The sequence below is a fragment of the Geotrypetes seraphini genome, chromosome 17 (genome assembly GCF_902459505.1).
Source record: "Geotrypetes seraphini chromosome 17, aGeoSer1.1, whole genome shotgun sequence".
NCBI lineage: Eukaryota > Metazoa > Chordata > Amphibia > Gymnophiona > Dermophiidae > Geotrypetes > Geotrypetes seraphini.
In genome coordinates, this window is record NC_047100.1 from 42,229,189 (window position 1) to 42,256,458 (window position 27,270).

The 27,270-nt window shown below is 43.4% G+C and overlaps 1 protein-coding gene across 4 annotated transcripts in view; it reads right to left on the bottom strand.

The window, feature by feature from the left end:
* CACNA2D2 (calcium voltage-gated channel auxiliary subunit alpha2delta 2) overlaps positions 1 to 27,270 on the bottom strand; it is a 1,199,719-nt gene that overhangs the window by 104,089 nt on the left and 1,068,360 nt on the right. For all 4 annotated transcript variants that reach the window (XM_033926190.1, XM_033926189.1, XM_033926191.1 and 1 more), the window contains 4 exons: positions 23,647 to 23,736; positions 15,970 to 16,041; positions 10,909 to 10,983; positions 6,356 to 6,430 (listed from right to left, as the gene is read on the bottom strand). In XM_033926190.1, the coding sequence (XP_033782081.1) occupies positions 6,356 to 6,430; positions 10,909 to 10,983; positions 15,970 to 16,041; positions 23,647 to 23,736 (312 nt within the window). The remainder of the gene's footprint in view (positions 1 to 6,355; positions 6,431 to 10,908; positions 10,984 to 15,969; positions 16,042 to 23,646; positions 23,737 to 27,270) is intronic.

Genomic DNA, 27,270 nt, shown 5'->3' on the forward strand with positions numbered 1-27,270 from the left:
CGCTAAAAAACGCTATTACGGTTTAGTAAAAGGGAGTCATAGTGCAAAATATAGACAGCAGATATAAATTCTCAAAACAGACACATTTTGATCACTAAATTGAAAATAAAATCATTTTTCCTACCTTTGTTGTCTGATGATTTCATGAGTCTATGGTTGCACTTTCTTTTTCTGACTGTGCATCCAATATTTCTTCCCTTCTTTCAGCCTCCTGTATTCTTTCTCTCCTCCAGACCTCATTCTCTCCCCCACCTTTTTCTTTCTTTCTCCCTGTCTCCCTGTTCCCTTCCTTTGTCTCCCTGCCCCCCTTCTTTCTGTCTCCCTGCCTGCCCTCTTTCTTTCTTTCTCCCTGCCCTCCCCCAAGCCACTAGGTTTGCCGCCACCATCGGGAACAGGCCCCCCCAAGCCACCGCCGCCCCAAGCTCTCCCTGCAGAAGCGTCGCGCTGACCAACATTCTGATCCCCGATGTCAATTCTGATGTTGGAGAGGAAGTTCTGGGCCAGCTAGGCAGCGATTAGCTGGCCTAGAACTTCCTCTATGACGTCGGGGAGAGGAATGCTGGTCGGTTCTGCAGGGAGAGCTTGAGGTGGCGGTGGGGGGACTTCGGGAAGAGGAATGCTGATCGGCCCGGTAGATCGGGATGGCAACACGAGTCTTATCACAGAGCACGGGATGGTCTCCACAATCGACTCGCATTGCCTTCCCGATCTACTGGTCGATCGCGATCGACGCATTGGGCACTCCTGTCTTAGATCATTATAGTTATAAGCTAAGGCTCTTAACACTTGCATTATGAGGTCATAGAACTTTCTGGTTATAGAAACATAGAAAACTGTATGGTTCGATGTTTGTAATGGTATTTATTATGTCTGTTCATTTGTCTTTCGCTTTGTAGAAGGCAAATAATAAATAAGCGCAATGTAAGAGCACCTCATGCACATGGCGGTAACAGCATTCCACTTGCTCATCTCTCTCTCTTAGAATGTATAGTACAACTCACTCAGCCTTCAAGTTAATACTCCTTGAGTAGACATTTATTACATAGAGACATAGAAACATAGAATATGACGGCAGAAAAGGGCTGTCTGCCCAACACGTCTGCCCACTCAGAAGAACCCTCCCCTTAAAAGAACACTCCCCTAAGCAATTTCCCGAAGTGAACCCACATGTTTATCCTATTGTTTCTTGAAGTCGAGCACGTTGCTGGCCTCAACTACCTGACGTGGAAGGACATTCCAACGATCAACCACCCTTTCGGTGAAGAAGTACTTCCTGATGTCACCATGAAATCTCCCACCCTTGAGTTTGAGCGGATGCCCTCTTGTTGCCGTGGGACCCGTAAGAAAAAGGATATCTTCCTCCACCTCGATACGACCTGTAAGATATTTGAAAGTCTCTATCATGTCTCCTCTCTCTCTGCGTTCTTCGAAAGAATATAGCTGCAGCCTGCTTAGACGCTCTTCATATGGGAGATCCTTGAGTCCTGAGACCATCTTGGTGGCCATTCGCTGGACCGATTCAATTCTCTTCACGTCTTTTTGATAATGTGGCCTCCAAAACTGAACATAGTACTCCGGATGAGGTCTCACCATGGACCTGTACAACGGCATTATGACTTCAGGATTTCAGCTGACAAAACTTCTCCGGATCCAACCCTGCATTCATCTAGCTTTGGCCGAAGCTTTCTCCACCTGAGTGGTCGTCTTCATATCTGCGCTAATGATTACACCCAGGTCCCGTTCTTCGACGGTTCTTGTTAAGGTTTCCTCGTTTAGGGTGTATGTTCTGCTGGGGTTGCCACTACCATAGTGCATAACCTTACACTTTTTGGCATTAAAGCTCAGTTGCCAAGTTTTAGACCATTGTTCCAGTAAAAGAAGGTCCTGCCTCATAGTACTTGCACAAGAAATATTTATTTTAAAAATTTATAGACCGCTGAAATCTAAGCGGTTTACATAAGAACATACATAATATTAAAACAGACAAAATATAGCTCAGGTGAAACCACAAATGCCATGGTTTTCACATGTGCAGGAGTCAAGCTATTTAATGGCCTTGTTGGCCAGGTTCGAAAATGTGGAGAGAGGAATTCATTTAGGAAGATGTTAAAGACTCAATGATTTGTAAATTATCCTCTTTCGCTGAGCAATTGATTTTATGTAAGGCTGAATTTGCCTGGTTTTCTTTTTTTATTTTGCATAGACTCCTTGTAAACCGTTTTGGAAAAAAATGGTATAGAAATTTTAAAAATAAGTAATAAATACCACAGTGATAGAAAAGGCCACAATTCCTTCCCTTGATCCCAGTTCTCCCTTATTCTCCTCCAGTTCTAGGCCGTCAATGATGCCAACTGGTGAACTGGCTTTTTCCTGCTACAGACTTATGTACCACCTTAATTTTTCACTGTATTTCGGGGTCTTATTTCAATGATGAATATCTGAAATTAGTTCTAGCTGCAGGGAATCCATTTCTCTCCTTCCCAGAGCAAACCGAGTGGTCACTTTCTGCAGGATATACAGAGACAAATGATCCCAGACACTATTCATATATTTTTAATGCACAAAAAAAAACTCCCATCTTTAATAAGGGCCCTGCTAATTTGGAGTTGCATTTGTCAGAAGGGGAAGGAAGAGAACATTTGTCATATCAGCCAGTATTACACAGCAAGTGAAGGGCAGTGTGACAGGTACCCTGCTGTATTTCCTGCCTGGGCATTAAACATTAAAACCATTTTTCAGCTGCTGAGCACTGAATAATTAACAGTGAGTTAATTTGTTTCCACATGCCATGTATGGGGAGAGGTTGCTTTGATTACATCCCTCTCTCTTGCCCCCCCCCCCTCCATGAAACATTCATCACGCTGTATGCTGGTTGCAGCTCCAAAAATGTTAATAAATAAGTGAGCAGAGAGGATCCGCCAGCATCTGGAGAAGAAAAACAAGACATAAAAATATTTTTCAGGCAGGGGAGCCATCTCTGCTGCAGAAAATGGACTTGTTTTCAAGTTGTGCAAATGAGAAACGAGAACAGAGGATGAGCTTTGAAGGGGCTTTTGAGTTCAGGAGTTAAGAGCCACGGGGAGCTGAAGAGGTAAATGCGGCATAACAGAGAGCAGCCAAAGCTGGAGGAAACCCAAGAGGTGAGTGTAGCGTCACAGAGGGTGATCAGATTCAGAGGCAGCCAAAGAATTACTTGTAGGAGCTGCAGAGAAAGAGCAAAAACATATGCTGGACCAGTTAATTTTTCAAAATGATTGGCAAAGCAGAATGGGAATTAGGGGGGGGTCTTGTATACCATCTTTTTTGGGGGGAGAGGGTAATCAATATTAGGGAGTGCTACATTGCCTGCTGAACAGAGCTGGCACCTATACAGTTGCAACAATGCCAGCATAAAGAGTTAGTTACAGTCAAATCAAGCTGCCGTAATGGCTGTCCCAGGGGTAGAAAACAAAAGGAATTGACCCCAAAATATCCACAAAGAAGAAAATCCAGAGAAAACAAAAAAAACTCTGTGGAGTGACGATGTTCCCAAATGGATTTTATTTGAAAGTATCAAAGTTCCAAAGGTACACTAAAATCATCCACATAAAAATAAATCATCCACATAAGAGCCTTAAAGAACCTAGTCCGCTAAGGATACAGGACCCAACACGGTCTGCGTTTCGACAAAAAGTCTTCTTCAGGGGTCCCTGGGGGTCCTATAAAGGTGAGTACGTGGGAAACAATTGCAAGCAGTGTCTCACTTCCGGTTCACCACACAATTGTTTCCCACGTACTCACCTTTATAGGACCCCCAGGGACCCCTGAAGAAGACTTTTTGTCGAAACACGGACCGTGTTGGGTCCTGTATCCCTAGCGGACTAGTTCTTTAAGGCTCTTATGTGGATGATTTATTTTTATGTGGATGGAATTATTTTATGTGGATGAATTCAGTGTACCTTTGGAACTTTGACACTTTCAAATAAAGTCCAGTTAGGAACATCATCACTCCACAGAGTTTTTTTTTGTTATCCCAGGGGTAGGCAATTCCGGTCCTCGAGATCCAGAGCCAGGTCAGGTTTTCAGGATATCCACAATAAATATGCATGAGATAGATTTGCATGGTGGAGATCCTGAAAACCTGACCTGGCTCCGGCTCTCGAGGACCAGAATTGCCTACACCCTGGGCTATACCATGCTAGAGCACAGCCAACATGCTCAAGAGCATTCTGCGTATAGGAAGTCTGATCGTAACCTATCTTGTTGTTCTTTCCAACCCAATGGAATTCAAAAGAATTATACAAAAGGGGGCAAAACAACTCTGTGAAAATTAAACAGAACGAGATGAAAACTGGCAAGTGGGAAAATCAATAAAAATGGCATTTCAAATTTGAAAAGTTTGAAAATGGGTGAAATCGGACCAGGGATTCCAGAGAAATAAGCTCCCTAGGTGCAGGACCCAAGAGGCAGGCAGAGCTCCAGTCTCAAGGTTACATGAGATAATGGTGCAAGGATGAGGGAATTAGATCTGTTAGGAACTAGATAATACTCTAGGCTTGGGGGGGGGGGGAGGGCTGAGATATATATTCTTAAAAGATGAGTTTCACCCCAATTAAGGTGAAGCCAGGATGCTGACACTAACATTTAAAAATGAGATAGACCAGCTTGTAAACTAGCGGGAAAGGCAACAGTCACTCGGAGCCTAGGATTCAGAGTGAAGTGTCTTTGAAAAATACAGTCAAAACAGAAAAGCCAGGACCAGCTGAAAATAAGTTGCAAAAAAAATGCTAAAAGGAGCCAAAGTGCCTTTTGATAAAGAATAGGCAGAACTGAAAGACTGCAAATTATCCCTGTTAATTGCTAAGGTTACAAACACAAACAAAAAACATACTTTGAAATGTCTGTATACAGTACAGTCTAAAATATAAGATGGGAGAGCTACAATATATAGTATTGAAAGAAGGCGTAGACATAAGAGGCAGTGGCGTACCTAGCATATGTGACACCCGGGGCCCATCATTTTTTGGCACCCCCCCCCATCTGTACGAAAAACATGATTTTTTAGTAACAAGCCACATGTCACACATGAGTACCTAGGAAAAGGCAGCATCTTACATACTGCAGTGAGCAGTACAACATCAATACACCCATTGTAAAACTAAACAAGCCAGACTAGTACAGATCAATCCTACACCGTCAATCCTAACAGAAAACCATGTCTTTCGAACACACAGAACACAGAAAATACCTTTGCCTAGTATGGAATATGTCATCACAAACTAACTCCTCCCCCTTTTACAAAACTGTAGTGTGGATTTTAGCCACGGTGGTAACAGCTCTGGCGCTCATAGAATTCTGAGCATCAGAGCTGCTACCACCACGGCTGGCGCTAAAAAATGCTCCATAGTTTTGTAAAAGGGGGGATAAAATAGAAATACAGTGGTACCTTGGATTACGAGCATAATCCGTTCCAGGAGCATGCTCATAATCCAAAATGCTCGTTTATCAAAGTGAGTTTCCCCATAGGAAATAATGGAAACTCGCTTTGATACGTTCCCCCCTCCATGAGAACCGGCATTGCTCCCCCCGAAGACATCCCCTGCGATCCGGCACAATCCCCCCCGTGATCCGGCACCCTCCCCCCCCGATCGGGCACCCCCCCGCCGCGATAGGGCACCCCCCGCCGCTTCTGGGCCTGGGCACCGGCACCGGCATGTCTTGTGCGTTGGTGCCAGTGCCCAAAGATGGGCCTCCTCTTCTTACTGGGCCTTGAGCATCTGCGCATGCTCAAGCCTTGCGAGTTCACATTCTCTCTGAGATCTCTCCGGTTGCGTCAGAGATGACTTTGTTAAGGAATCGGGATTAAAGATCTTCAAAGGTTACAAATAATCCAAAATACCGCTAGAAAACCTATTTCTGCAGCGAAAAAATATGATCACGCGACACCTCTTCTTAAATCAGCACACTGGCTTCCGGTAGCTCATCGAATTACATATAAAATCTTGTTGTTGATTTTCAAAATCAGAAAGGCCTGAACCCCATCATTTCTGGACAAATTACTACTTCCCCATATACCTACACGTACCCTATGACCTCTACAACAAAATGTAGTGATAGTGCCAACTACACATCACACAGTGACATCATCAGAGGGAAGGCCCGGCGGGGAAGACCGTGAAGCAGCCCATTCAGAGCGTTGCCACTGGTTTTGAGGCTTTGGAGGTACACAAAGGAATGGGAGGGAGGGATCTTAACTAGGGCTTATTTTTATGGATACACAGTAGGTTGCTAAAAGTGCCGAGGAAATTCAGTCATAGTCGGTTGTTGTGTGTTGTGGTAAGACATAGAATTCGTAGTGAAGAGCTCTAACTCTTACCTGGGGCCGCAGATTTGGGTGCAGCAGGACGTAGCCATTCAGATCGATGGCAAACACATAACCATTAGCCCCCAACTGGAAAAGAAGACAAAAATAAACGAATGAACGTCCAAAATAATCAACTTCCTCCAAATTTCAGCACAGATAAGAGACATGTGTTTTCCTTTCTGATACTGTCATAAGAGTGGAGTTACATACCTGTAACAGTGGTTCTCCATAGACAGTAGGATAATGCAGCCGCACTTGTGGGTATTTGTATTGTAGAGCTTGAGGGTTCAACTTTTACTTTTTTTTTCTTACCCAAAACAGCTACTGGATTTTCTTGTAGCTAAAGAGGAGATTAAGGTGACTGCATGACTCTCCAACGGGGAGGAAATGCCATGATCAGGATGAAACAATGATGTGGGGAAGCCTCCAGGGAAAGTATTGTTTTTTTCTACGTATCTAGGATCCTATTTCGGATAAATTGTGGACTGTCTTAAGTTGATGTTTTTTCCTGATATTTTGATTGGATATATTGAAGTGATTGTAAATTTCAAATGTTAGGAAAAAAAGAAAAATCGATTCAATAGGCCAATTCAGATTAAAAAAAAACTTTTCCCTGAATCGGGCATCACTAATACAAGAGTATTGTTATGGGGAGCCATGAACACAAATTTCATCTTTTTGCATGATCCAGATAGAGATAAGGAGAAAGTTATAGGGGTTATACAGAGCTTTGGTTGTTTTTTAGACCTGCAAATAAATTTTAAAAAGACTAAAATATTATATACACATGGCGAACTTATCTGAAAAGATCTAAAGCAAGTATGAAGTATTTAGGTATCCATCTAAGTATGGACTTTTGGCTGATGTATCAGCTTAACATCAAAGATAAGTTGGCAGGAGTGCTACAGCTCTGTGATAAGGGGTGGAATCTCCTTCTCTCCTTTCTGTGAAGAACGGCTCTGTTTAAGATGAGAGCTCTGCCAAAGCTGCTTTATTCCCTTCAGGCAACACCTTTTTGGATGCTGTGGAAGGAAGAAAAATTTTTATTGGAACATCCTCTAATGCTTTATTTGGAGTGTGAGAAACACTAGTCTCAGTTACCAAAAGATGACCCTTGAGAAGGAGAGAGAAGTCTGACCCCATTCACTTACCCCCCCAATCAAAGAAGTAAAACGGAAAAAACTATACAACGGACTACTGGCCACTCAGGCAGCGAAGATAGACAACCAAGTCTCCAACCTATTGACAACAACCCCAGACTACAAGATGCTCAGAAAGGAAATAAAAACTATACTCTTCAAGAAATCCCTTAATAAAGCTTAATACCATGATAAAGCTTAACCCCCCTCTTACCATCCCCTCCCTAACCCCAGATCCTACTTTTCCCTCTCTTGGAAACCTTCTCTGATCTAACGTTGTAACCCTTCTTCCATAACTCTTTTTGTAATCCGCTTTGAACCGAAAGGTAATGGCGGAATAGAAATCTGTAATGTAATGTACTCTTTTAATGCCTCCATCCAGCGGTATAAATCAGATTTCTTTTATCATAAATCTCTTAAACATGAAAAGCAGAAATATTGTACTAATTTGATCCTCTGCGCTCTCCAAATTTAATCTCCCCTTATTTAAACTCAACTGATGAAACTAATTTAAACTCAACTGATGAAACTAATTTAAACTCAACTGATGAAAATAGTCCAGTCTTCTCATTCAACAAACCTGTCCACTTGATATCATACCAACAGCCTGGCTTAACCTTCCAAGGTATGGTCTACTTCCTCTCATTCTTTCGATGATCAACAATAGCTTAGACAGAGGGGTATGCTCCGACACCTAGGCCTAGGGAAAAGGTGATTGCCTAATCCTGATGAAACAAAATCTGGACGCCTCTACTAATTCCAGTTTTCATCTTATTTCCAACCTTTCGTTTATCTCAAAGTTAGCAGTTTTCCCAATTTCTTGAAGACGCTATTGTTCTCCATCCCTGTCAATTGAGGTTTTGACAAGGCCACAGTACCGAGACCATCATTGCCAGCCTCCTCCTCAACAAAGGAAAAATTGCGCTTTTGATTTCATTCAATTTGACTGATCATCCCCCTTTGTTATAGTGCCTTAGTGACATTCACAACGCTGGTACAAAGAAGAGCAAAACCTTTGGTTTAAGTCAGCATCTAATGTGGTTTGAGTAGGCATCTAACATGACCACCGTTCTGCCACAAATTTTGCTATTTTTTTTTTTGTAGTAAAGAATTGATAACCCTGTTGCAGACATCTGCCAAATGTAGCCCCATGGAGCTCCGTGATCTGCTGTGGTTGCAATTCTTCTGGAAACTTGCAGATTCAAATCTCTTTTGTGCTGTGCAAGCTGCAGCTTCTCTATCCCTGGGGCTTAAAAACTTTCCAGTGTTAAGAACGCTGCAGGCTGTTTCTGTTTGAAAGCACTGGGGGCTGCATTCTGCTGTTTGGGTCTTTTGGATGGGGTGGCTCCTGGTCCAAGTGATTTAAGATCTCTTATTTGGCCAAAGGAGAGCAGGCAGGTAAAAAGAAGGGCAAAAGAACCTCCTCAAGAAAGATTCATTCTACAGGAGCTGATTGGGGAATATCTTTTGAAAAAGGCCCAACAACTGGAACCCAAGCACAGTACCGGGTAGAGCGTTGGGTTCTTGCCCAGAAATAGCTAAGAAGAAAAAATTAAAAAAAATTTAAATTGAATCAGGTTGGGCAGACTGGATGGACCATTCGGGTCTTTATCTGCCGTCATCTACTATGCTACTATGTTAATTGCTTTCAGGTGGTGCAAATTAAATACACATCCTCACAGAAACATTTCTAACCCACTTCTGGTTAACTTACACCCCATTCCCTCACTGAACATACAGGGAGATTAGTGCTATTTTAGGGTACAGTTTTGCCCCTATGACTTCACAGCTTTAGGATGTGCTGAAATAACTTTAACAGAATTAGCACCGAGGAGCAATAAAATGTATGTACATTGTGCTGGTAACACTAAATGAACGTTTATTCTATGTGGTTCTTTACTATTTGGGGCATCCTTGGTATATCATGTTCAGATATGATAGCGCTATAAATTTTTAAGTATTACTACTCTTCCATTGAAACAATAATAGTATATTCAAATTAAGGGGATCAATAAGTACAAGGGGGCACTCAGAGAAATTGAAAGGGGAGAGGTTTAGAACAAACGCCAGGAAGTTCTTTTTCACACAGAGGGTGGTGGATACATGGAACGCGCTACCAGAGGATGTGATAAACAGGAGCATGCTACAGGGGTTCAAAGAAGCTTTGGATAGGTACTTGGAAGACAAAGGGATTGAGGGGTACAGATAAGAGTAGAGGTAGATTATAGGGATGGGATTAGAGGTAAGTTACAAAATTAATCAGGGATCACTGTTCAGGCACTAGGCCTGATGGGCCGCCACGGGAGCGGACCACTGAGCAGGATGGACCTCTGGTCTGACTCAGCGGGGGCAACTTCTTATGTTCTTATTACCCACCCATGAGTTATCTAATTGCTTTCTTTTATTAATTTATATTAGGTGGAGAAGTAGCCTCAGACTTAGAGCGTCTCCAACAACGGATGTTAGTTACCAACGTTCTATTCGCTCTAAATATCAATCATAGGCTTTCAACCACCAGGTTGAAAGCCTATGATTGATATTAAGGCTACTAAATCTGAGGCTATTTCTCCACCTAATATAAATTAATAAAAGAAAGCAATTAGATAACTCATGGATGGGTAATATAATGTTACTGTTTCAATGGAAGAGTCGTAATACTTAAAAATTTATAGTGGTAGATCCATTGTGGAATAAAATGTTGTATTTGTGATACACATGCCAAGACCAAAACCTCACTCTGATGAAGGTTTCTGAATGATGTGAATACAAAGATGGAAAGAGAAGTATAGCACCCCTGTATTCTCCCCTCCTCCATACCACATTTTGCCCCTTCTTCCTATCATTTAATGGATGAAAACATCACTTTTATTTTTGTGTTACTTCTTCTGACGGGACTTCCCGCCTTCATCTGAGATTCAAAACTTTAAGAGAAGTCTCCTTGATTAACCTAATCTCCCAAACCTTCCCTCCTCTTCCCTAGTTCATGGGTCAGGCATCATAAATCAATCTGGTGTGAAATTTGATTCGCTGGTACTATTTTGAAGTAAGGAGTGGGTAACGAGAGCGACTAGAAATTGTTCCTGCCCATTTGGATCCATGGATAAGATTAGAGTTAGAGGTGGGAAGGGTCAGAAGACATATAGACAGCATGCTTTGTTGAGCCTGAGTATTGCTTCAGAAAGTTGAAACCTTCCGATGATGCCACTTTCTTTTCTTGATGTCAATTAAAAGGTTAAACCATAACTAAGTATTTGAGGCTAATAATTACAGCTCAAGCCTAACCACATGGATGCTGGGTCAACGAGAAAGGACTGTTGTATACAGTAGTTTCTAAGAAAGATGAACATATTAACTTATATGAGCTATTGAATTCTAGGCCAAATGATCCATAAGGGATCAAGCTGGGAAGAAGAAGTGCATACGCACGTTGTAACGAGGAGTGAGCTTCTTAATATCGTTCAGAGCCACATCAATGCCCATCACGCCCAGTATAAGCTGATTCTGTAGAAACAAAAATGGTGGCAAAGACTATGTGTTATCATTGCAAAAGTCATAAATATATATCTCAGACCACAGACAGTGGATCCTCAATGCATTATCAGTGTAAAACACATAAATATAACTGACTGTGGTTTATATTTCATAATAATTACCCTTAACCTCTCAAAAGTCTAAAAGGCCCTTTGTAGTGCAAACCTTCCATAGTACCTGAGGTTGTCATGTGGATTAGAGAATGACACGGGGACAAATTTTCCCCCGTCCCTGCAAGAACTCATTTCCCTGTCCCATCCCCGTAAGTTTTGTCTCTGTCCCTGCCCCATTCCTGTAAGCCAGGGGTGTCAAAGTCCCTCCTCGAGGGCCGCAATCCAGTCGGGTTTTCAGAATTTACCCCATGAACATGCATGAGATCTATGTGCATGCACTGCTTTCAATGCATAGTCATTGGGGAAATCCTGAAAACCCGACTGGATTGCGGCCCTCGAGGAGGAACTTTGACACCTGTGCTGTAAGCTCTGCCTTAACTGCACAAGCCTTGAACACTTATGATTTTAAAGTGTTTGAGGCTTGTGTAAATGAAGACGGAGCTTGCAGGAATGGGGCAGGTGCAGGAAAAGAACTCGCCGGGATGGGAGATATTGGGTTGTATCAATAGAAGTTTCGTCAGCCGAAAGCCTGAAGTCATAATGCCGTTGTACAGGGCCATGGTGAGACCTCATCTGGAGTACTGTGTGCAATTCTGGAGGCCACATTACAGTAAAGATGTGCGCAGAATTGAATCGGTTCAGCGGACGGCAACCAGGATGATCTCGGGGCTCAAGGGTCTCTCGTATGAAGAGAGACGGAACAAACTGCAGCTCTACACTCTCGAGGAACGTAGGGAGAGGGGAGACATGATCGAAACATTTAAGTACCTCACGGGACGTGTCGAAGTGGAAGATGATATTTTCTTTCTCAAGGGACCCTCGGCCACAAGAGGGCACCCGCTCAAATTCAGGGGTGGAAAATTTCATGGCGACACCAGAAAGTATTTCTTCACAGAGAGAGTGGTCGATCATTGGAACAAGCTTCCAGTGCAGGTGATTGAGGCAGACAGCGTGCCAGACTTTAAGAATAAATGGGATACCCATGTAGGATCCCTACGAGGGTCAAGATAAGGAAATTGGGTCATTAGGGCATAGACAGGGGGTGGGTAAGCAGAGTGGGCAGACTTGATGGGCTGTAGCCCTTTTCTGCCATCATCTTCTATGTTTCTATATGTTTCTATGAGTTCCCGCGGGGATGGGGAAAATTTTGTCCCCCGTGTCATTCTCTAATGTGGATATACACTTCCTTTGCAGTTACCTGGTTTAGAAGGGAGCTGGCAGCATCATTTCAGGAATACCACCTGTGTCTCGTGCTACAGATCAAGTTTCGTTTATCAAGTTTCAAGTTTATTAAAACTTGATATACCACTTAATAAATATCTAAGCGGTGTACAATGAAATATAAAAATGTTAACAATCGGAGATATCACATACGAATTCACAGTCAGAGACAAAACATTCTTATACATGTGGTGGAGTGGCGAGGGTGAAATACAAGAATTAAAAGCATGGGAAGATGTTGTATTCTTCATGTAAAATTGTAGATAGAGGAAGAAAGCTATAATTCTGGATATTATAAGTTGTAGGCATCTTTAAACATTTATCTAAAGAAGATCTCACGGTCTTCCTCCAGCTTTTATAACCATTCTGAAACGCTAAGGGCTGGCCTTTCTATCAGGCCCTCGATACATGACAACATTGATTTGATTTCTAAATGTTCAACCAGTGAGGCACGGAATCACTCCCCTTAAAACCCCTAGCGGAGATAATAGGCGATTGCTTTTACTTTTGCTCAGTTTCTCTCCGTCCCCGTGAGGTGCTAATGTTGCATTATGCTAAAGCCACACATGACTTGACAGCCATAACTTTTTAAACATTAGACTTGATGAGCACCGATGATATCACAGGTTATTGTAGAGAAATAAAAGCCATTCCAGTTTCCTCACATAGAGCAATTGACCTGGCCATTTTCATTGTAAAGATATCAACTGCCACGCAGAAATTGTCAAAGGGAGGTGCAGCCTAGGACCCTTCTCCAACTGGGGGCTGAAGCAGAAAACTACCTGTTCGTTAATTCTGTGTGCAAAAAAGGTTTCTGTGCTGAGCACACAGCATATTATTATATATGTTATAGAGCCTATGAGTTCCCCGTAGCAATGACGGCTATGTGCATTTGTTTACCTTGGGGCAGGAGCATAGGCAAACCAGAGTTCTCCCCTGCTACCACCCCACTTAAACCTTTCCTAGAAGGGAAGCCGAAGACCCACCAGCTGAAGAGATTCGCCTTTGCTGCCTCAGCAGTGAGGAAGCCGGTAGGGTGCTTCAACCACGTATGCTGGCACTTACGTGCATGTTCAGAACAGAAGTGCTGGCATCCATGATTGAAGCACACTGCCCGCTTCCTTGCTGCTGAGGCAGAACAGGTAGAGACTTGGTCAGTCCATTTGTTCGGGCATCACCTCTAGACATTCATCCAGTATTGCAATTTTGAAGGAAGTTTAAGCACAAAGTTGGGGGGTGGGGGAGTCCAGGACCCAAGGCTTCCCCATAGTTATACCACTGCTGCAGGGCACAATGACAGAAACTGTCCGCCACATCTGAAGTGGTATAGACTGCTCCCACAGACTGCATTGGCTCCTATCTCTCTCCCCTCTGACCCGACACCCTGCCCCACCACAAGCTAAAACAAACTCCCTAGTGGCATGCTCCCACCGCCTGCCTGGACCTCCCTCTGTGCTCTGTACTTAGACACTTCCCTGGTGTCTACTGGCACCCCCCAGTATGACCGACCCTCCACCCTCTCAGCTTAAAAAGCCCTGTTATCTACTGGCACTCTCTTCCCTCCCTCCAAATCCCCTTGGGCCTGATATTCAGCCTTGATAACTCCTATGGTCAGTGCTGACCATGGATATTCAATGCCAAGCCATATCCGGTGAACAGCGTTTTTTTTTAACACTAAAATGTTAACTAGCTTAGTCTATATTCAGTGCTGATCAGTTAAGTTTATAGCAGCCAAAAACAGGGCCTCAGCAACCTGTCTCCCCCCCCCCCCCACCCCGTGAAGACTACTGGCAGGAGGGATGCCCAGTCCCTCCTGCCGGAAACCCCCCACCCTGAAAATAGTCCATCCAAAACATCCCCCCCAAGCCCATCCAGAACTCCCCCAAGCCCAATTGCAACAGGATCCCCCCCCCCCTCTTATTGAGATGGCCGGCCAGAGGCATCCTTCCTGCCTGCAGCCAGCTGGCCTGCCTTCACTGGAATGGTGGGTATGCACCGGGGAGGGGCCTTAGGCACCTGGGCCAACTGGAATCTTAGGCCTCTCTCGCAGTGCATTCTAGGTTGCACTGGGAGTGGCCTAAGATTTTGATTGGCCAGATACCTTAGGCTGCCTAAGCTCGCCTAAGGCCACTTCCAGGAGAAACTATGCCCACACCTAGCCTTAGGCAGCCCTACGCCCTTCCCTAAGCGCATGGCGATACCTACAATGTAGGCGGCCTGCCTGGAATGATTTTTTTTTTTTTAAACGTGCGTCCCGATTGGTGGTTAGACAGCAGAAGGTCGCCTAAAATCGGAACACCGTTTATAGAATTTGCCCCTTAGGGCCTGGTTCTTTAAAGGATGCCCGATATTCAGCTGGTGGTGAGCAGCACTTTGACTGTCCACCACAGGCGTTCAACCCAGATATTCAAGATCAGGCAGTTTCCGCCTCTCGTCCTCTCTGCACCCGGAATACCTCTGTAAATGTTTGCCAGCGTGAGCAGCATTTCCCACCTGCTGCTTGCGCCATCCTCGGCTCCCTTCTGACGGTACTTCCTGTCACGGGACCAGGACGTGACATCAGAAGGCAGCTGAGGGCGGCATGAGCAGCAGGTGGAAAATGCTGCTCGTGCCGGCAGACATTTTCAGAGGTATAATTTCAGTTAGAATGTGCTGCGAAAATCATTTGCGAGGCACTGGTATAGAGCAGTGGTCTCCAACTCAAACCCTTTGCAGGGCCACATTTTGGATTTGTAGGTACTTGGAGGGCCTCAGAAAAAATAGTTAATGCTTTATTAAAGAAATGACAATTTTGCATGAGGTAAAACTCTTTATAGTTTATAAATCTTTGCTTTTGGCTAAGTCTTAATAATAATATTGTAGTTTATAGCTAAAGAGACATATGATCAAGAAATTGTTTTATTTTACTTTTGTGATTATGATAAACATACCGAGGGCCTCAAAAATAGTACCTGGTGGGCCGCATGTGGCCCCCGGGCCGCATGTTTGAGACTACTGGTATAGAGTATGGCTGTTGAGATGATATGCAGACTTAAACAGCCATGGGTTTAGTGGGCAAAGATAGGTCTTACTTTTTATGTGGCCTATTTTCCCACTAAGTCTGGCCAATTAAGTTCTGAATATCAGGACTTAAACAGTCAGGCCCCAGAATGCCTCCAACATCGACCTTTTTTTTGGCACTAACCAGGCGTTTTCAGCAGCATGAACCGGTTAAATGCTGCTGAAAATGACTGGTTAGTCGCCGAGACATACAGTAAGTTAAGTGGTTGGTGACTGTTCCCGACCACTTAACTCGTGATCAAGGAAGAATAGGATTAACATTAACATCCACCCAATCTGCCCTAGAAGATAAACTCAGATGATTTAAGCCAGTGATCCCCCAACCCTGTCCTGGAGGACAACCAGCCAGTCGGGGTTTTGGGATAGCCCTAATGAATATGCTTAAGAGAGATTTGCATATAATGGAGGTGACAGGCATGCAAATCTGCCCCATGCATATTCATTAGGGCTCTCCTGAAAACCTGACTGGCTGGTGGTCCTCCAGGGCAGGGTTGGGAACCACCGATTTAAGCCATCTCCCCAATTCCTGCCCCTGCATTCAAAAATACCAGTGGCCTCCTACCTTCCCTGCACTGCCAGCATCTTCCGTCAGGTTGAACACAGGTAGTGTGCCTGTAACGACCAAGCCCAAGCCCTACAAGAGGAAGACAAAGAGAAATTTCAAAAGCCGCACAGACTTTACCAGTTTTACATAATAAGAGACATCAAAATGGTTTTACAGACTAAATCAGTTACACCAAAGCACTCAAAACACAAAATACAGTCATAAGAACATAAGAATGGTCCTGTTTCCAGCAGTGGTCAATCCAGGTCACAAGTACCTGGCAAAAACCCAGATAGTAGCTATCTAACCCCAGGGATAAGCAGTGGCTTCCCCCATGTTTATCGTAATAGCAGACTAAAGGCTTTTCCTCCAGGAACTCGCCCAAACCTTTTTTTAAATCCAGATAAGCTAACTGCTGTTACCATATCCTCTGACAACTTACTATTTGTTTAAAAAAAAGCCTTTCCAAGTATTTTCACTGAGTAGATTTTGTAGTTTTTGAGAAAGGAACTCGTAGATATCTGTGCTTAGCTGTGTTGTACGATTTAGCCTGTTAATGGCTAGTGGTTGGCCACTAACATTCAGTGGGAGATAGCCAGTTATTTCCCTCTGAATATGCTATTTACGTTGCCAGGAGCTGTTCCTGTCTGGTTAAATAGTTTTGAATATTGAGGGACTAGTATATCAAAAGCGGGCTTATGCTGTAGAAAGATCTTCACTTTTACTACTCACTCTTCATTTTGTCCAGCCCCCTTAAGCTGCTCGATGCTTCCCTCAGCATCTCTTTTCAGTCCTGTTTAAAAGGGTTCACAAAATACTCAGAATTCAACCGATGTGCTCTGGTTGTGATGTCACAATGACATCATACTGGCTACTGCATGGACCAATCAAATACTAGAGTGTGTATATATATATATATATATATATATATATATATATATATAGAGAGAGAGAGAGAGAGAGAGAGAGAGAGAGAGAGAGAGAGAGAGAGAGAGAGAGAGATAGATAGATAGATAGATAGATAGATAGATAGATATAATATATAATGTGTTTCCCCAAAAATAAGACAGTCATATTAATTTTGGGCCTAAAAAAGACACTAGGTCTTATTTTCAGGGTAGGTCTTATTTTTTTTTATGTACAATGATCATCTCTTCCTTCCTCTCCTCCACCCCAATTCTTCCTATTTCCTTTCTCTCCCCCACATGTGTAGCATCTTTCCTCCCCTCTCACTCATCCCCTTGTGCAGCATCTTTCTATCCCTCCCTCCCATCCCTTGTGCAGTGGAACCCTTGAAGCTTCTATCCCTCCCTCCCTGCCCTTGTGCAGCATCTTTCTATCCCTCCCTCCCATCCCTTGTGCAGCGGAACCCTTGAAGCTTCTATCCCTCCCTCCCATCCCCCTGTGCAGCATCTTTCTATTCCTCCCATCCTCCGCAGACGTGCACCCCCGACCCTTTCATCTCTCCCTCCCATGCAAACACCGACCATGAGACCAAAATACCTGGTAACAAACAGCAGCAGCACCGCAGCTTTCTCACCCACATTACTGATGATGTCATCAGCAAACACGGAACGCCTAGGCGTGAGAAGGCTGCGGTGCTGCCGCCGCTGCTGCTTGTTACCAGGTATTTTGGTCTCACGGTCGGTGTTTGGATGGGAGGGAGAGATGGAAAGGTGAGCGGGGGGAGGGTAAGCCAGCGACTAGGGCTTAATTTTGGGGGCAGGGCTTATATTAAGACCTGCCCCCAAAATCATGCTAGGGCTTATTTTCGGGGAAACACGGTATATATATATATATATATATATATGTCCATGCACATAAGCAAGTGTATATCTATGAGAGTATAAGGGGGTGTTGTGTGCATATGTGTTTTACTTTGTGTCTGATATTTTAAGACACTGGTGGCAGTTACAGATGAGCAACGTAACTCTGAAAACAAAACAGGCTGGCAGTTGAAGAGTCTAATATTTTCTGATGATTTCTTCTGCCTGCGGCAAAAGAATATTACTCCCCTTCCTCTATTACTCTTCCTACCTCAAACCAGGATTAAGAATAAGAACAGCCTTACTGGATCAGACCAAAGGTCCATCTAGCCCAGTATCCCGTCTTCACGGAGGCCAATCCGGGTCACAAATACCTGGCAAAAAACCAAATAGTAGCAGCATTCCATGTCATCGATACAGGGCAAGCAGTGGCTTCCTCCATGTCTGTATTAACAGCAGACTAGGGACTTTTCCTCCAGGAACTTGTCCAAACCTTTTTTAAAACCAGCTACATTAACCGCTCTTACCTCATCCTCTGGCAACACGTTCCAGAGTTTAACTATTCTCTGAGTGGAAAAATATTTCCTCCTATTGGATTCTAATGTATTATAAGTTATGCACAATTTAGCAGCTCTGGTCTTTCGGTACAAAAAGTTGCCAGGAGCAGCCAAGTTGTGTATGAGGCAGGAGAGCTTATGAAACTGTCAAATCCTGCTCTGTCACTGACTCGTCATATGACCTTGACTCATGCCCTTTCTCTTCCCGTGTCCTAGTTCTGCTCCCAGTTTGATCTTGGGTCAGGTCCCAGTTCTAATCCTGACTCTGCTACCGATTCTCTGGCATTAGGTCAATCATTAATCTCACTTAAACTGAAATATAAACTAGTATTCCTGTTTCTTCTTTCCTTAGAAAGGTGTCATACAGATCCAAATCTCCAAAATTTCTAGTCAGACTTACTTGGCTGATTGCATGTTGCTATAACAGTAAACTGTCAATGAAGTTGGGATGTTGTTTGGATAAAAAGCGTTGTATAAACTCATATTATTATCATTAAATAATCAAAGTTATACTTCATATAACAAACCACTAGGTGGCAGCATAAGCCGTGGGTAAGGCAGTAGGTGGAAAGCAGCTGATCTGTATAAAACACAGAAGAAGCAAAATAAAATATATCAGCTTCTCAGTCTACCTTTTTTTTGGGGCCTAGCAGTTTCTTCCTCATCCTTTCGGCTTCTCACATAATTGAAACCAGGACTGGGATCTAGTGCTATAAAAATTCATTTCACAGCAAGCTGGACTTTTTTTTTGCACCTATTTTATATCAGAGGGAAGGTTCTCAGTCCAACTAAGAAGAGAATGAATGACGTGGATATGGTTCAATCAATGATCTGAAAGTTTAGTTTGATAGACTGCAGATATATACAAATTGGCTCTTAATGAAATAAGATAATACTCTTTTCAGCCACAGTGGCAAAATAATGCTCAGAATTCAGGACGTTGGTTGCTCGGGCTGAGAACTTTTCATAGGTTTACCAGAAGTCCAGATTTCCCCGGACAAGTTCTCCTTTTTGAGAACATGTCTGGGGGGTCTGGACGGCTTTTCAAAACCTGGAACTTTGTCCGTGTTTTGACAGCCTCTAGCAATGAGTGATGTCGGGATGGCATCTGTGCAAGCGTTGACGTCACACCAGCACGTGCACAGATGCTGGTTGAGGGGGGTGGGGCTGGGACGGAATAGGGCGTAGCTGGGCAGAACGCTAAGAAATGAAAGGTCATGCATTTGGGCTGCAAAAACCAGAGGGAAAGGTACAGTTTAGGGGGTGAAGAACTTATGTGCACGATGGGAGAGCGGGATTTGGGTGCGATTGTATGTGATGGTCTTAAGGTGGCCAAACAGATTGTAAAGTTAGAAAGATGCTAGGATGCTTAGGGAGAGCTATGGCCAGTAGGAAAAAGGAGGTATTGATGCCTCTGGTGAGACCTCATTTAGGAATATTGTGTACAATTCTGGAGGCCGCACCTTCAAAAAGATATAAAAAGTATGGCATTGGTCCAGAGGAAGGCTGCTAAAATGGTGTGTGGTCTTCCTGATAAGGCGTATGGCGACAGACTTAAAGATCTCAATCGGTATACTTTGGAGGAAAGGCGGGAGACGGGAGATATGATAGAGACGTTTAAATACCTACGTAATGTAAAAGCACATGAATCGAGGCTCTTTAATTTGAATAGAAACTCTGCAATGAGAGGGCATAGGATGAAGTTAAGAGGTGATAGGCTCCAGAGTAATCTAAGGAAATACTTTTTTACAGAAAAAAGGGTGGTAGATGCATGGAACAGTCTCCTGGAAGAGGAGGTGGAGACAGAGACTGTGTCTGAATTCAAGAAAGCCTGGGATAGGCATGCGGGATCTCAGAGAGAGGAAGAAATAATGTTTACTGCAGATGGGCAGTCTAGATGGGCAATTAGGCCTTTATCTGCCATCATGTTTCTATGTTTCTAAGACCAGCTCTGTCTTCTAGGTCATGTTTCTTGCTCTCCCTATCAGAAAAGGGAAGGGAAGAAAAGGAAAGGAAGGGGCATGGATTTGATTTACCACTTGGGACAAAATTCTTACACTCCTGATAAAAATCCCCAGATAATTGTGATCGCTGATCCCTTCTTTACTTGTCCTCGGGTCAGGGCTGTCCCAAATGCTGTTCAAGCAGTGTGGCTGCAAGGGGTTCAAAAACTGCTCTCCCCATCCATTGTCTCCTCTGTGAGAGCCACAGCACCGTGGGCAGGAGAACTAGAAGGCAATTTCTGCTCAGCACACTCCTGGTCAGGTGAGTCTGAAAGAATGCATTCCTTGTCACTAGCTTTAAGATCTCCTTTGTGATGTTTTTTAGAAATGCATATTTTGAATCCTTCTCGGTCAGATTTTCAGGGTCAGCTAGCTGTTCTTATGCAGTTTGAGCTTGCCTTTGTTTTTAGTTTAATGGATCATTTATTGTTGATAATACTATTAAGAGATATTGGCCTTATGGGAAATGTGTTAAATTGGTTCTATGGTTTCCTATCTACTAGGATATTTTAGGAAAAGATGTCCATGTCTGGACACCATATGCACTTTTCTATTCTGGTTTTATAAAATTGGGCTCGAATGTCCCTGCAGAAAGCCTGTCTCTAAGTATCAGTTTTCAGGGAATGATGGATGTTTCACGACAGAGTGCAGGAGTGGTTTGCCATTGGGCTCCACTGTCTGGCGGCTGCCCAACAAAGAGACCCTCAGCCTACAATGCCTGCTATTCACAAATGATCTAAAAAAGGAGGGTCCAACCTTGTCTGCAGTGAAAAAACCAACCAGGAACAAACAAGCCAAAACTGCAAATATGTACAACGATGTAGGCAAATTTTATTGTGACAACCCTTTTTACCAAACAGGGGACCCAACACAGTCCATGTTTCGGACAACCTTCATCAGGGGTCCATGGTAGAAAAAGGAAAAAACATATGTCACAAAAAATGTTGAAAAATATAGTAAAACCAAACAGATGATGTGTCACTACAAATAGTAAAAATCGCTTGTTTATTCACAGATGGTCTGCCATCTAGGTGCTAGCCAGGCCTAACCCTGCTTGGCTTCTGATGGTAAGGGTGGACCTACTCAGGGTGGCAGGGCTGTGATGTGAATAGAGCTTCTAAACTAAGGGCTATAGAGTATATTGGAATGGAAAATTAACTGAACCATGGATACTTAGTTGTAGTGTTGTTCTTCAAGGATCGCCAGTATCCCCAATTTTGTTCAATATTGGGATGAAATCATTTGGTGTAGCTTTAACAGCTTCATATTCCAATAACCTCTATAATGGGAAGTACGACTATTATCTTTCAGAAGTGCTTTGCCACAGTAGGAAGTTGGGCCTCTTCCCACTTGCTAAAGCTCAGAATGGATAAAATTAAAACACTGTGACTACGAAATAGGTAATGTGAGGATCCTACATTGTGTATATATCAAAATGGACTCTTGACCTCCTTGAGAGTTTTGGGGCGTTATCCTGGACCCCTGACTAGCCAAACAAGTATTGATTCAGAAGTTAATTTGGATATTAAGACAACTTTGATGCATCTGTCTATTTTATCTTCGAGCAATTTAAACTTATATACAAGCTTATGTTTTGTGCTAGATGGAATATTGCAATAGTCTATTTGGTGGTTATTCTCATATAATTTGGGTGAAACTACAAATGTTACTGAATATAGCCACTGGGAGCTCCTTTCACTAAGCCACGTTAGGGCTAGACCTTAACGGCGGCATTGAGCTGGCGTTAGTTCTAGAAGCTTAGCGCGCAGTAATTTCCTGTGTGCGCTAAAAACGCTAGCGCACCTTAGTTAAAAGGAGCCCTAGATTAATTTGGTATGCAAGTATGTTTCATTGGATCACTCCTCTATTGCTAAGACTTCACTGACTGCCAATTGAGCTCGTGTTGTATTCAAGATTTGTAGTCTAATATTTAGAATTTTGTATTGGTTAGTCCCTGTTTGTAGGTTGCCTCTAATAAATTTTTCAACTTACTCAAGATTGCTGAGATAAAGAATTATTTGATAATACATTTCCTGGATGCTTCCTGGCCAGATGAAATTTAATGTGGACAAATGGAAAGTGATGCACATTGGAAAGAATAATCTGAATCACAGTTACCGGATGCTAGGGTTCACCTTGGGGATTAGCGCCCAAGAAAAGGATCTGGGTATCATCGTAAACAATATGATGAAACCTTCTGCCCAATGTGCGGCGGTGGCCAAAAAAGCAAACAAGATGCTAGGAATTATTGAAAAAGGGATGATTATCAAGACTAAGAATGTTATAATGCCCCTGTACCGCTCCATGGTGCAACCTCATCTGGAGTATTGCGCTCAATTCTGGTCTCTTTTTCTCAAGAAAGAGATAGTGGCGCTAGAAAAGGTTCAAAGAAGAGCGACCAAGATGGTAAAGGGGATGGAACTGCTCGTATGAAGAAAGACTAAACTGGTTAGGGCTCTTCAGCTTGGAAAAGAGACAGCTGAGGGGAGATTTGATTGAAGTCTACAAAATCCTGAGTGGACTAGAACGGATATGAATGGATCGATTTTTCACTCCGTCAGAAATTACAAAGACTAGGGGACACTTGATGAAGTTACAGGGAAATACTTTTAAAACCAATAGGAGGAAATTTTTGTTCACTCAGAGAATAGTTAAGCTCTGGAACGCATTGGCAGAGGATGTGGTAAGAGCGGATAGCGTAGCTGCTTTTAGGACAAGGTTTGGACAAGTTTCTGGAGGAAAAGTCCATAATCTGTTATTGAGAAAGCCATGGGGGAAGCCACTGCTTGCCCTGGATCGGTAGCATGGAATATTGCTGCTTCTTGGGTTTTGGCTAGGTACTAGTGACCTGGATCGGCCATTGGTCTGACCCAGTAAGGCTATTCTTATGTCCTTAGAAGTCCATAGATCATTACTGAGATGGCCTGGGAAAATCCACTGCTTATTCCTAGGATAAGCAGCATAAAAACTGTTTTACTATTTGGGTTTCTGCCCGGTACTTGGGTTGGCCACTGCTGGAAACAGGATGCTGGGCTTGATGGACCTTCAGTCTGTCCCAGTAAGGCTATTCTTATGTTCCATTGCCCAGAGTACCACAGTTATGAGCCTGTCAGGAAAGATAGGGAACTGGTTTATGTGGTCCCATTTATGCGGTTACCCTGGCTGGTTAATTTTCAGCAGCGATAATCACTGAAAATTAGCAGACAGCTTTGACCAAGTGATTTAACTGGTCAGCGGACATTTCTAACCAGTTAGATCATTTTGAGCATTGACCAGTTAATTAACCGCTTTAATTGTCTGTGAAAGACCTTATCTCAAGCATTCAATGAACAAATACAGACTGCGATTCTTCTTTGATCATATTCTTACCAGAGCATCCTGGTACACATTCGTCCATTGGACTTGCTTCGCCTGGTTCCCTGCCAGCACCATTGGCCGTCCCAGGACATCCAAGTACTCCTGCAATGAGACAAACGAGACCCGATATTCAGACATGACGTTTTCCACAAACCTGCACTAACCCCTGTTCTGGTCAGTAGCAGACACCAGAGCAGGGGTGTCCAATGTCGGTCCTCGAGGGCTGCAATCCAGTCGGGTTTTCAGGATTTCCCCAATGAATATGCATTGAAAGCAGTGCATGCAAACAGATCTCATGCATATTCATTGGGGAAATCCCGAAAACCCGACTGGATTGCGGCCCTCGAGGACCGACATTGGACACCCCTGCACTAGAGAGTTCAAACGGGTACAGATTTATAAGAAAGAGGTGTTGAATGTTCTGGGGAATGGAGCAATAGGTTAGAGAAGGGGTGTCCAACCCGCGGCCCCGGTCCAGGGCGATGCAGTGTTTTCCTCTGCTGCCCCCGGGTGTTTACCGTCTTGCCGGCTCCCTTCTCTGTCTTGCTGTAGCGTTTGCGCGGCCACAGAAACATTTTTTCGGCCAATGCGGCCCAGGGAAGCCATAAGGTTGGACACCCCTGGGTTAGAGATACGTATGGGGAACTTAGTGTAACCAAGAAAAGTCTGTACGATCTAGATGTGGAGGACTCTATGCAACTAGGAGGTAGGTTTGGAATGCTCTGAGTAACTGACAAGAGTCTGAAAAACAGAGATCTGGATTATTCTGAGTAACTGGCTGATGCCGGTTAGAGGTAAGTCGGTAGGAAGCTAAACCGTGAATTGGGTATTGATGAATTGTGTTTTTCAGGTGCAGAAGAGGCCTCTTCTTGCTGTTCTGTTTTGCTTAGTGGACTGCATTAAAGGAATTTGTATTTGCCTATCGGCTCTCTCCCCTGTGGCACGAAGCAACGTTCCCTTGTTCCAAATCAATTAACCCTCCCTGCAGGTTGCCATGGTGAGTGTACATCAGCCCCAAAGGATTCAGCGGGATACACTTTCAGGATGATTTAGCATGAGGATGAGGGAAAAAAAAAAAAAAAATGGGGTCAGGCAAGGAAAGACAGAGAGAGAAAAACAGGGGGTGGACTGTGGGTACGGATATGCAGACGCAGAGGAGGAACAAGACAAAGAGAAAAGAGAGGCAAGAGAAGAATCTAGAACTGTCTGTGTGTGATTAATCTTACTGTTATTGATGGTAATGGATCTTAGAGGTTGTGACGGAATTATACAATGTTTTTAACTGCCAGACATTCCCACCAGGGGAACTCAATAAGACGCGCCCCTACTGCTCAGTATGATGGTCCGCCATCTTTGATAGCTCTCCTCTTCCCCTTCCTGTAGCATTTTACCCCCCTCTCCGACATGCTCCTCTGCCCCCGAGACTCATCTCTACTCACGCCCCAAAGCTTTCTTCCTTTCCTTTCCTAAAAACTTCCACATTCACTCTTTTCATGCTGACATCTCTCCTATGTCCAGAAGTTGGTCTCTTCCTTCCCCGAGATGCTGGCATTCTTCCTCACTTCATTCTAGCGCTGGATTTATGTGTTGGTGAAGGTGGGAGGTGGTGATGGGAGAGTCTCTGCCCCTCGGTAGCCAGCGATACTTCTCCAGTGCAGGGTCTTCTACCAATTGTGTGTTGACGGGCATTGAGATGCCCATGCCAGACCCAGAATTATGAAACGCTGCAGCTGCTTAGCACCTATCAAAATTTGGCACCCGAAACTGTTGTCTATAAGGCCTGTGCCTAGATCTAGGCCTGCTTCACTTGCAACACCTTTTCTTCATGAATCCAAGGCTGACTGCCCCACTTTTGACTTTCTTAAACAAGATAGTCAGGTTGTGCTACATGGCAGGTGTTACAAAAGAGAAAATCAGGGTGGTCAAAAAGATATTTAACATTGCTCCCAAACAATATTAAAGGATAGGCAGGGGGCAGAACCACTATTGATGATACATTAATGCTCTCCTCTCATCATGGATCAGCACTCCTGCCGCATGTTGTTTATGGTCACCTCTTGAAGAACCTTCGTCCTGGGTGGCACAGTGGTGAGATCAAACAACCCCCCCCCCAATACTGCAAAACAATGTACAAGTTACAGGAACTTTATTGGAGCCAAAGAATGGTTCTCTGTAATATGAAAACATGACCCGACACGGTCCGTGTTTCGAAAAACACTTCTTCCTCAGGGGTCCAAATTGTTTAATGTCTCATATGTCAAGAACCATGTGATGTTGAACAGTGACGTAAAGCTCCTTTGTGCTGCTACACAGTGTAAGAACTGGTTCCAACATTTTATTGACTCCCAATAACGTTCCTGTAACTTGTACATCGTTTTGCAGTATTTTTTTTGGGGGGGGCGGTTGTTGTCCGACTCCTCACTGCAGACCCGTTGAATCCCTTTTTGTTCTATAGTGGTTAGAACCACAGCCTCAGCACCCTGAGTTTGTGGGTTCAAATCCCATGTTGCTCCTTGTGACCCTGGGCGAGTCACTTAATCCCCCCCTTTGCCCCAGGTACATTAGATAGTGTGTGAGCCCACTGGGAGAGAGAGGGAAAAATGCTTGAGTATCTAAATGTAAACCACTTAGGCCAGTGGTTCAACCCAGCCAGTTGGGTTTTCAAGATATCCCTAATGAATATGCATGAGAGAGATTTGCATACCTGCCACTTCCATTATATGCAAATCTCTCTCTTGAGAACCACTGACTTAGGCGATCAGGTCAAGAAATTATGTGACAAACTTGGACAAAAACAAAAGATGTATCTTAGATCCTTTTCCCTCTTATAATTTCTGTAATATTCCAACTCAGGCAGTAATTTGGTTAACATCATTAATAAATTACTTCTTGGAAAATGGTTATTTTTCAAGTAGTATAGGACATATTGCTTTAACTTATATAGAACAAACAGGTTGTTCGGATGATCATACTATGTCCCTCATAATCAATTATTTTATATCATACGTCATTATGACCTATTTAAATATTATCTCCTTTCCCACCTTTCCTTTCCTTAATTCTCCTTGTCCCCAATCTAATCACAATTCTTCATTACTTTATTGACAAATTTATGTGTGGATTCTTAGCGTATCTAAACCAGACATAGGCAACTCCGGTCCTCGAGGGCCGGAATCCAATCAGGTTTTCCTCAATATATATGCATTGAAAGCAGTGCATGCAAATAGATCTCATGCATATTCATTGGGGAAATCCAGAAAACCCGATTGGATTCCGGCCCCCGAGGACCGGAGTTGCCCATGTCTGATCTAAACTCTCAAAAATGGTGCTGGGAATATCATAACGCAGATATCAGATCTTAGGACCTCTTATGATTTATACATTTTCAGGTCCGCATCATGTATCAATAGTTTTTAATCATTTATGCCTGCCACCTCTTACCAATCCCTTACATATGTTCTTTATAGTTGTAATGTCTGAATTCTCACTATGTTGTATTTAAAAAAAGCCAATAAAAAACTGAAATTAACTTAAAAAAATAAAAAAAAGGCTTTCATGCATATTCCATGATATGAAACACAAAAGTGATTCTTAAATGATTTTATATCCTGAAAGGTGACACTTATCTCAGTGGAT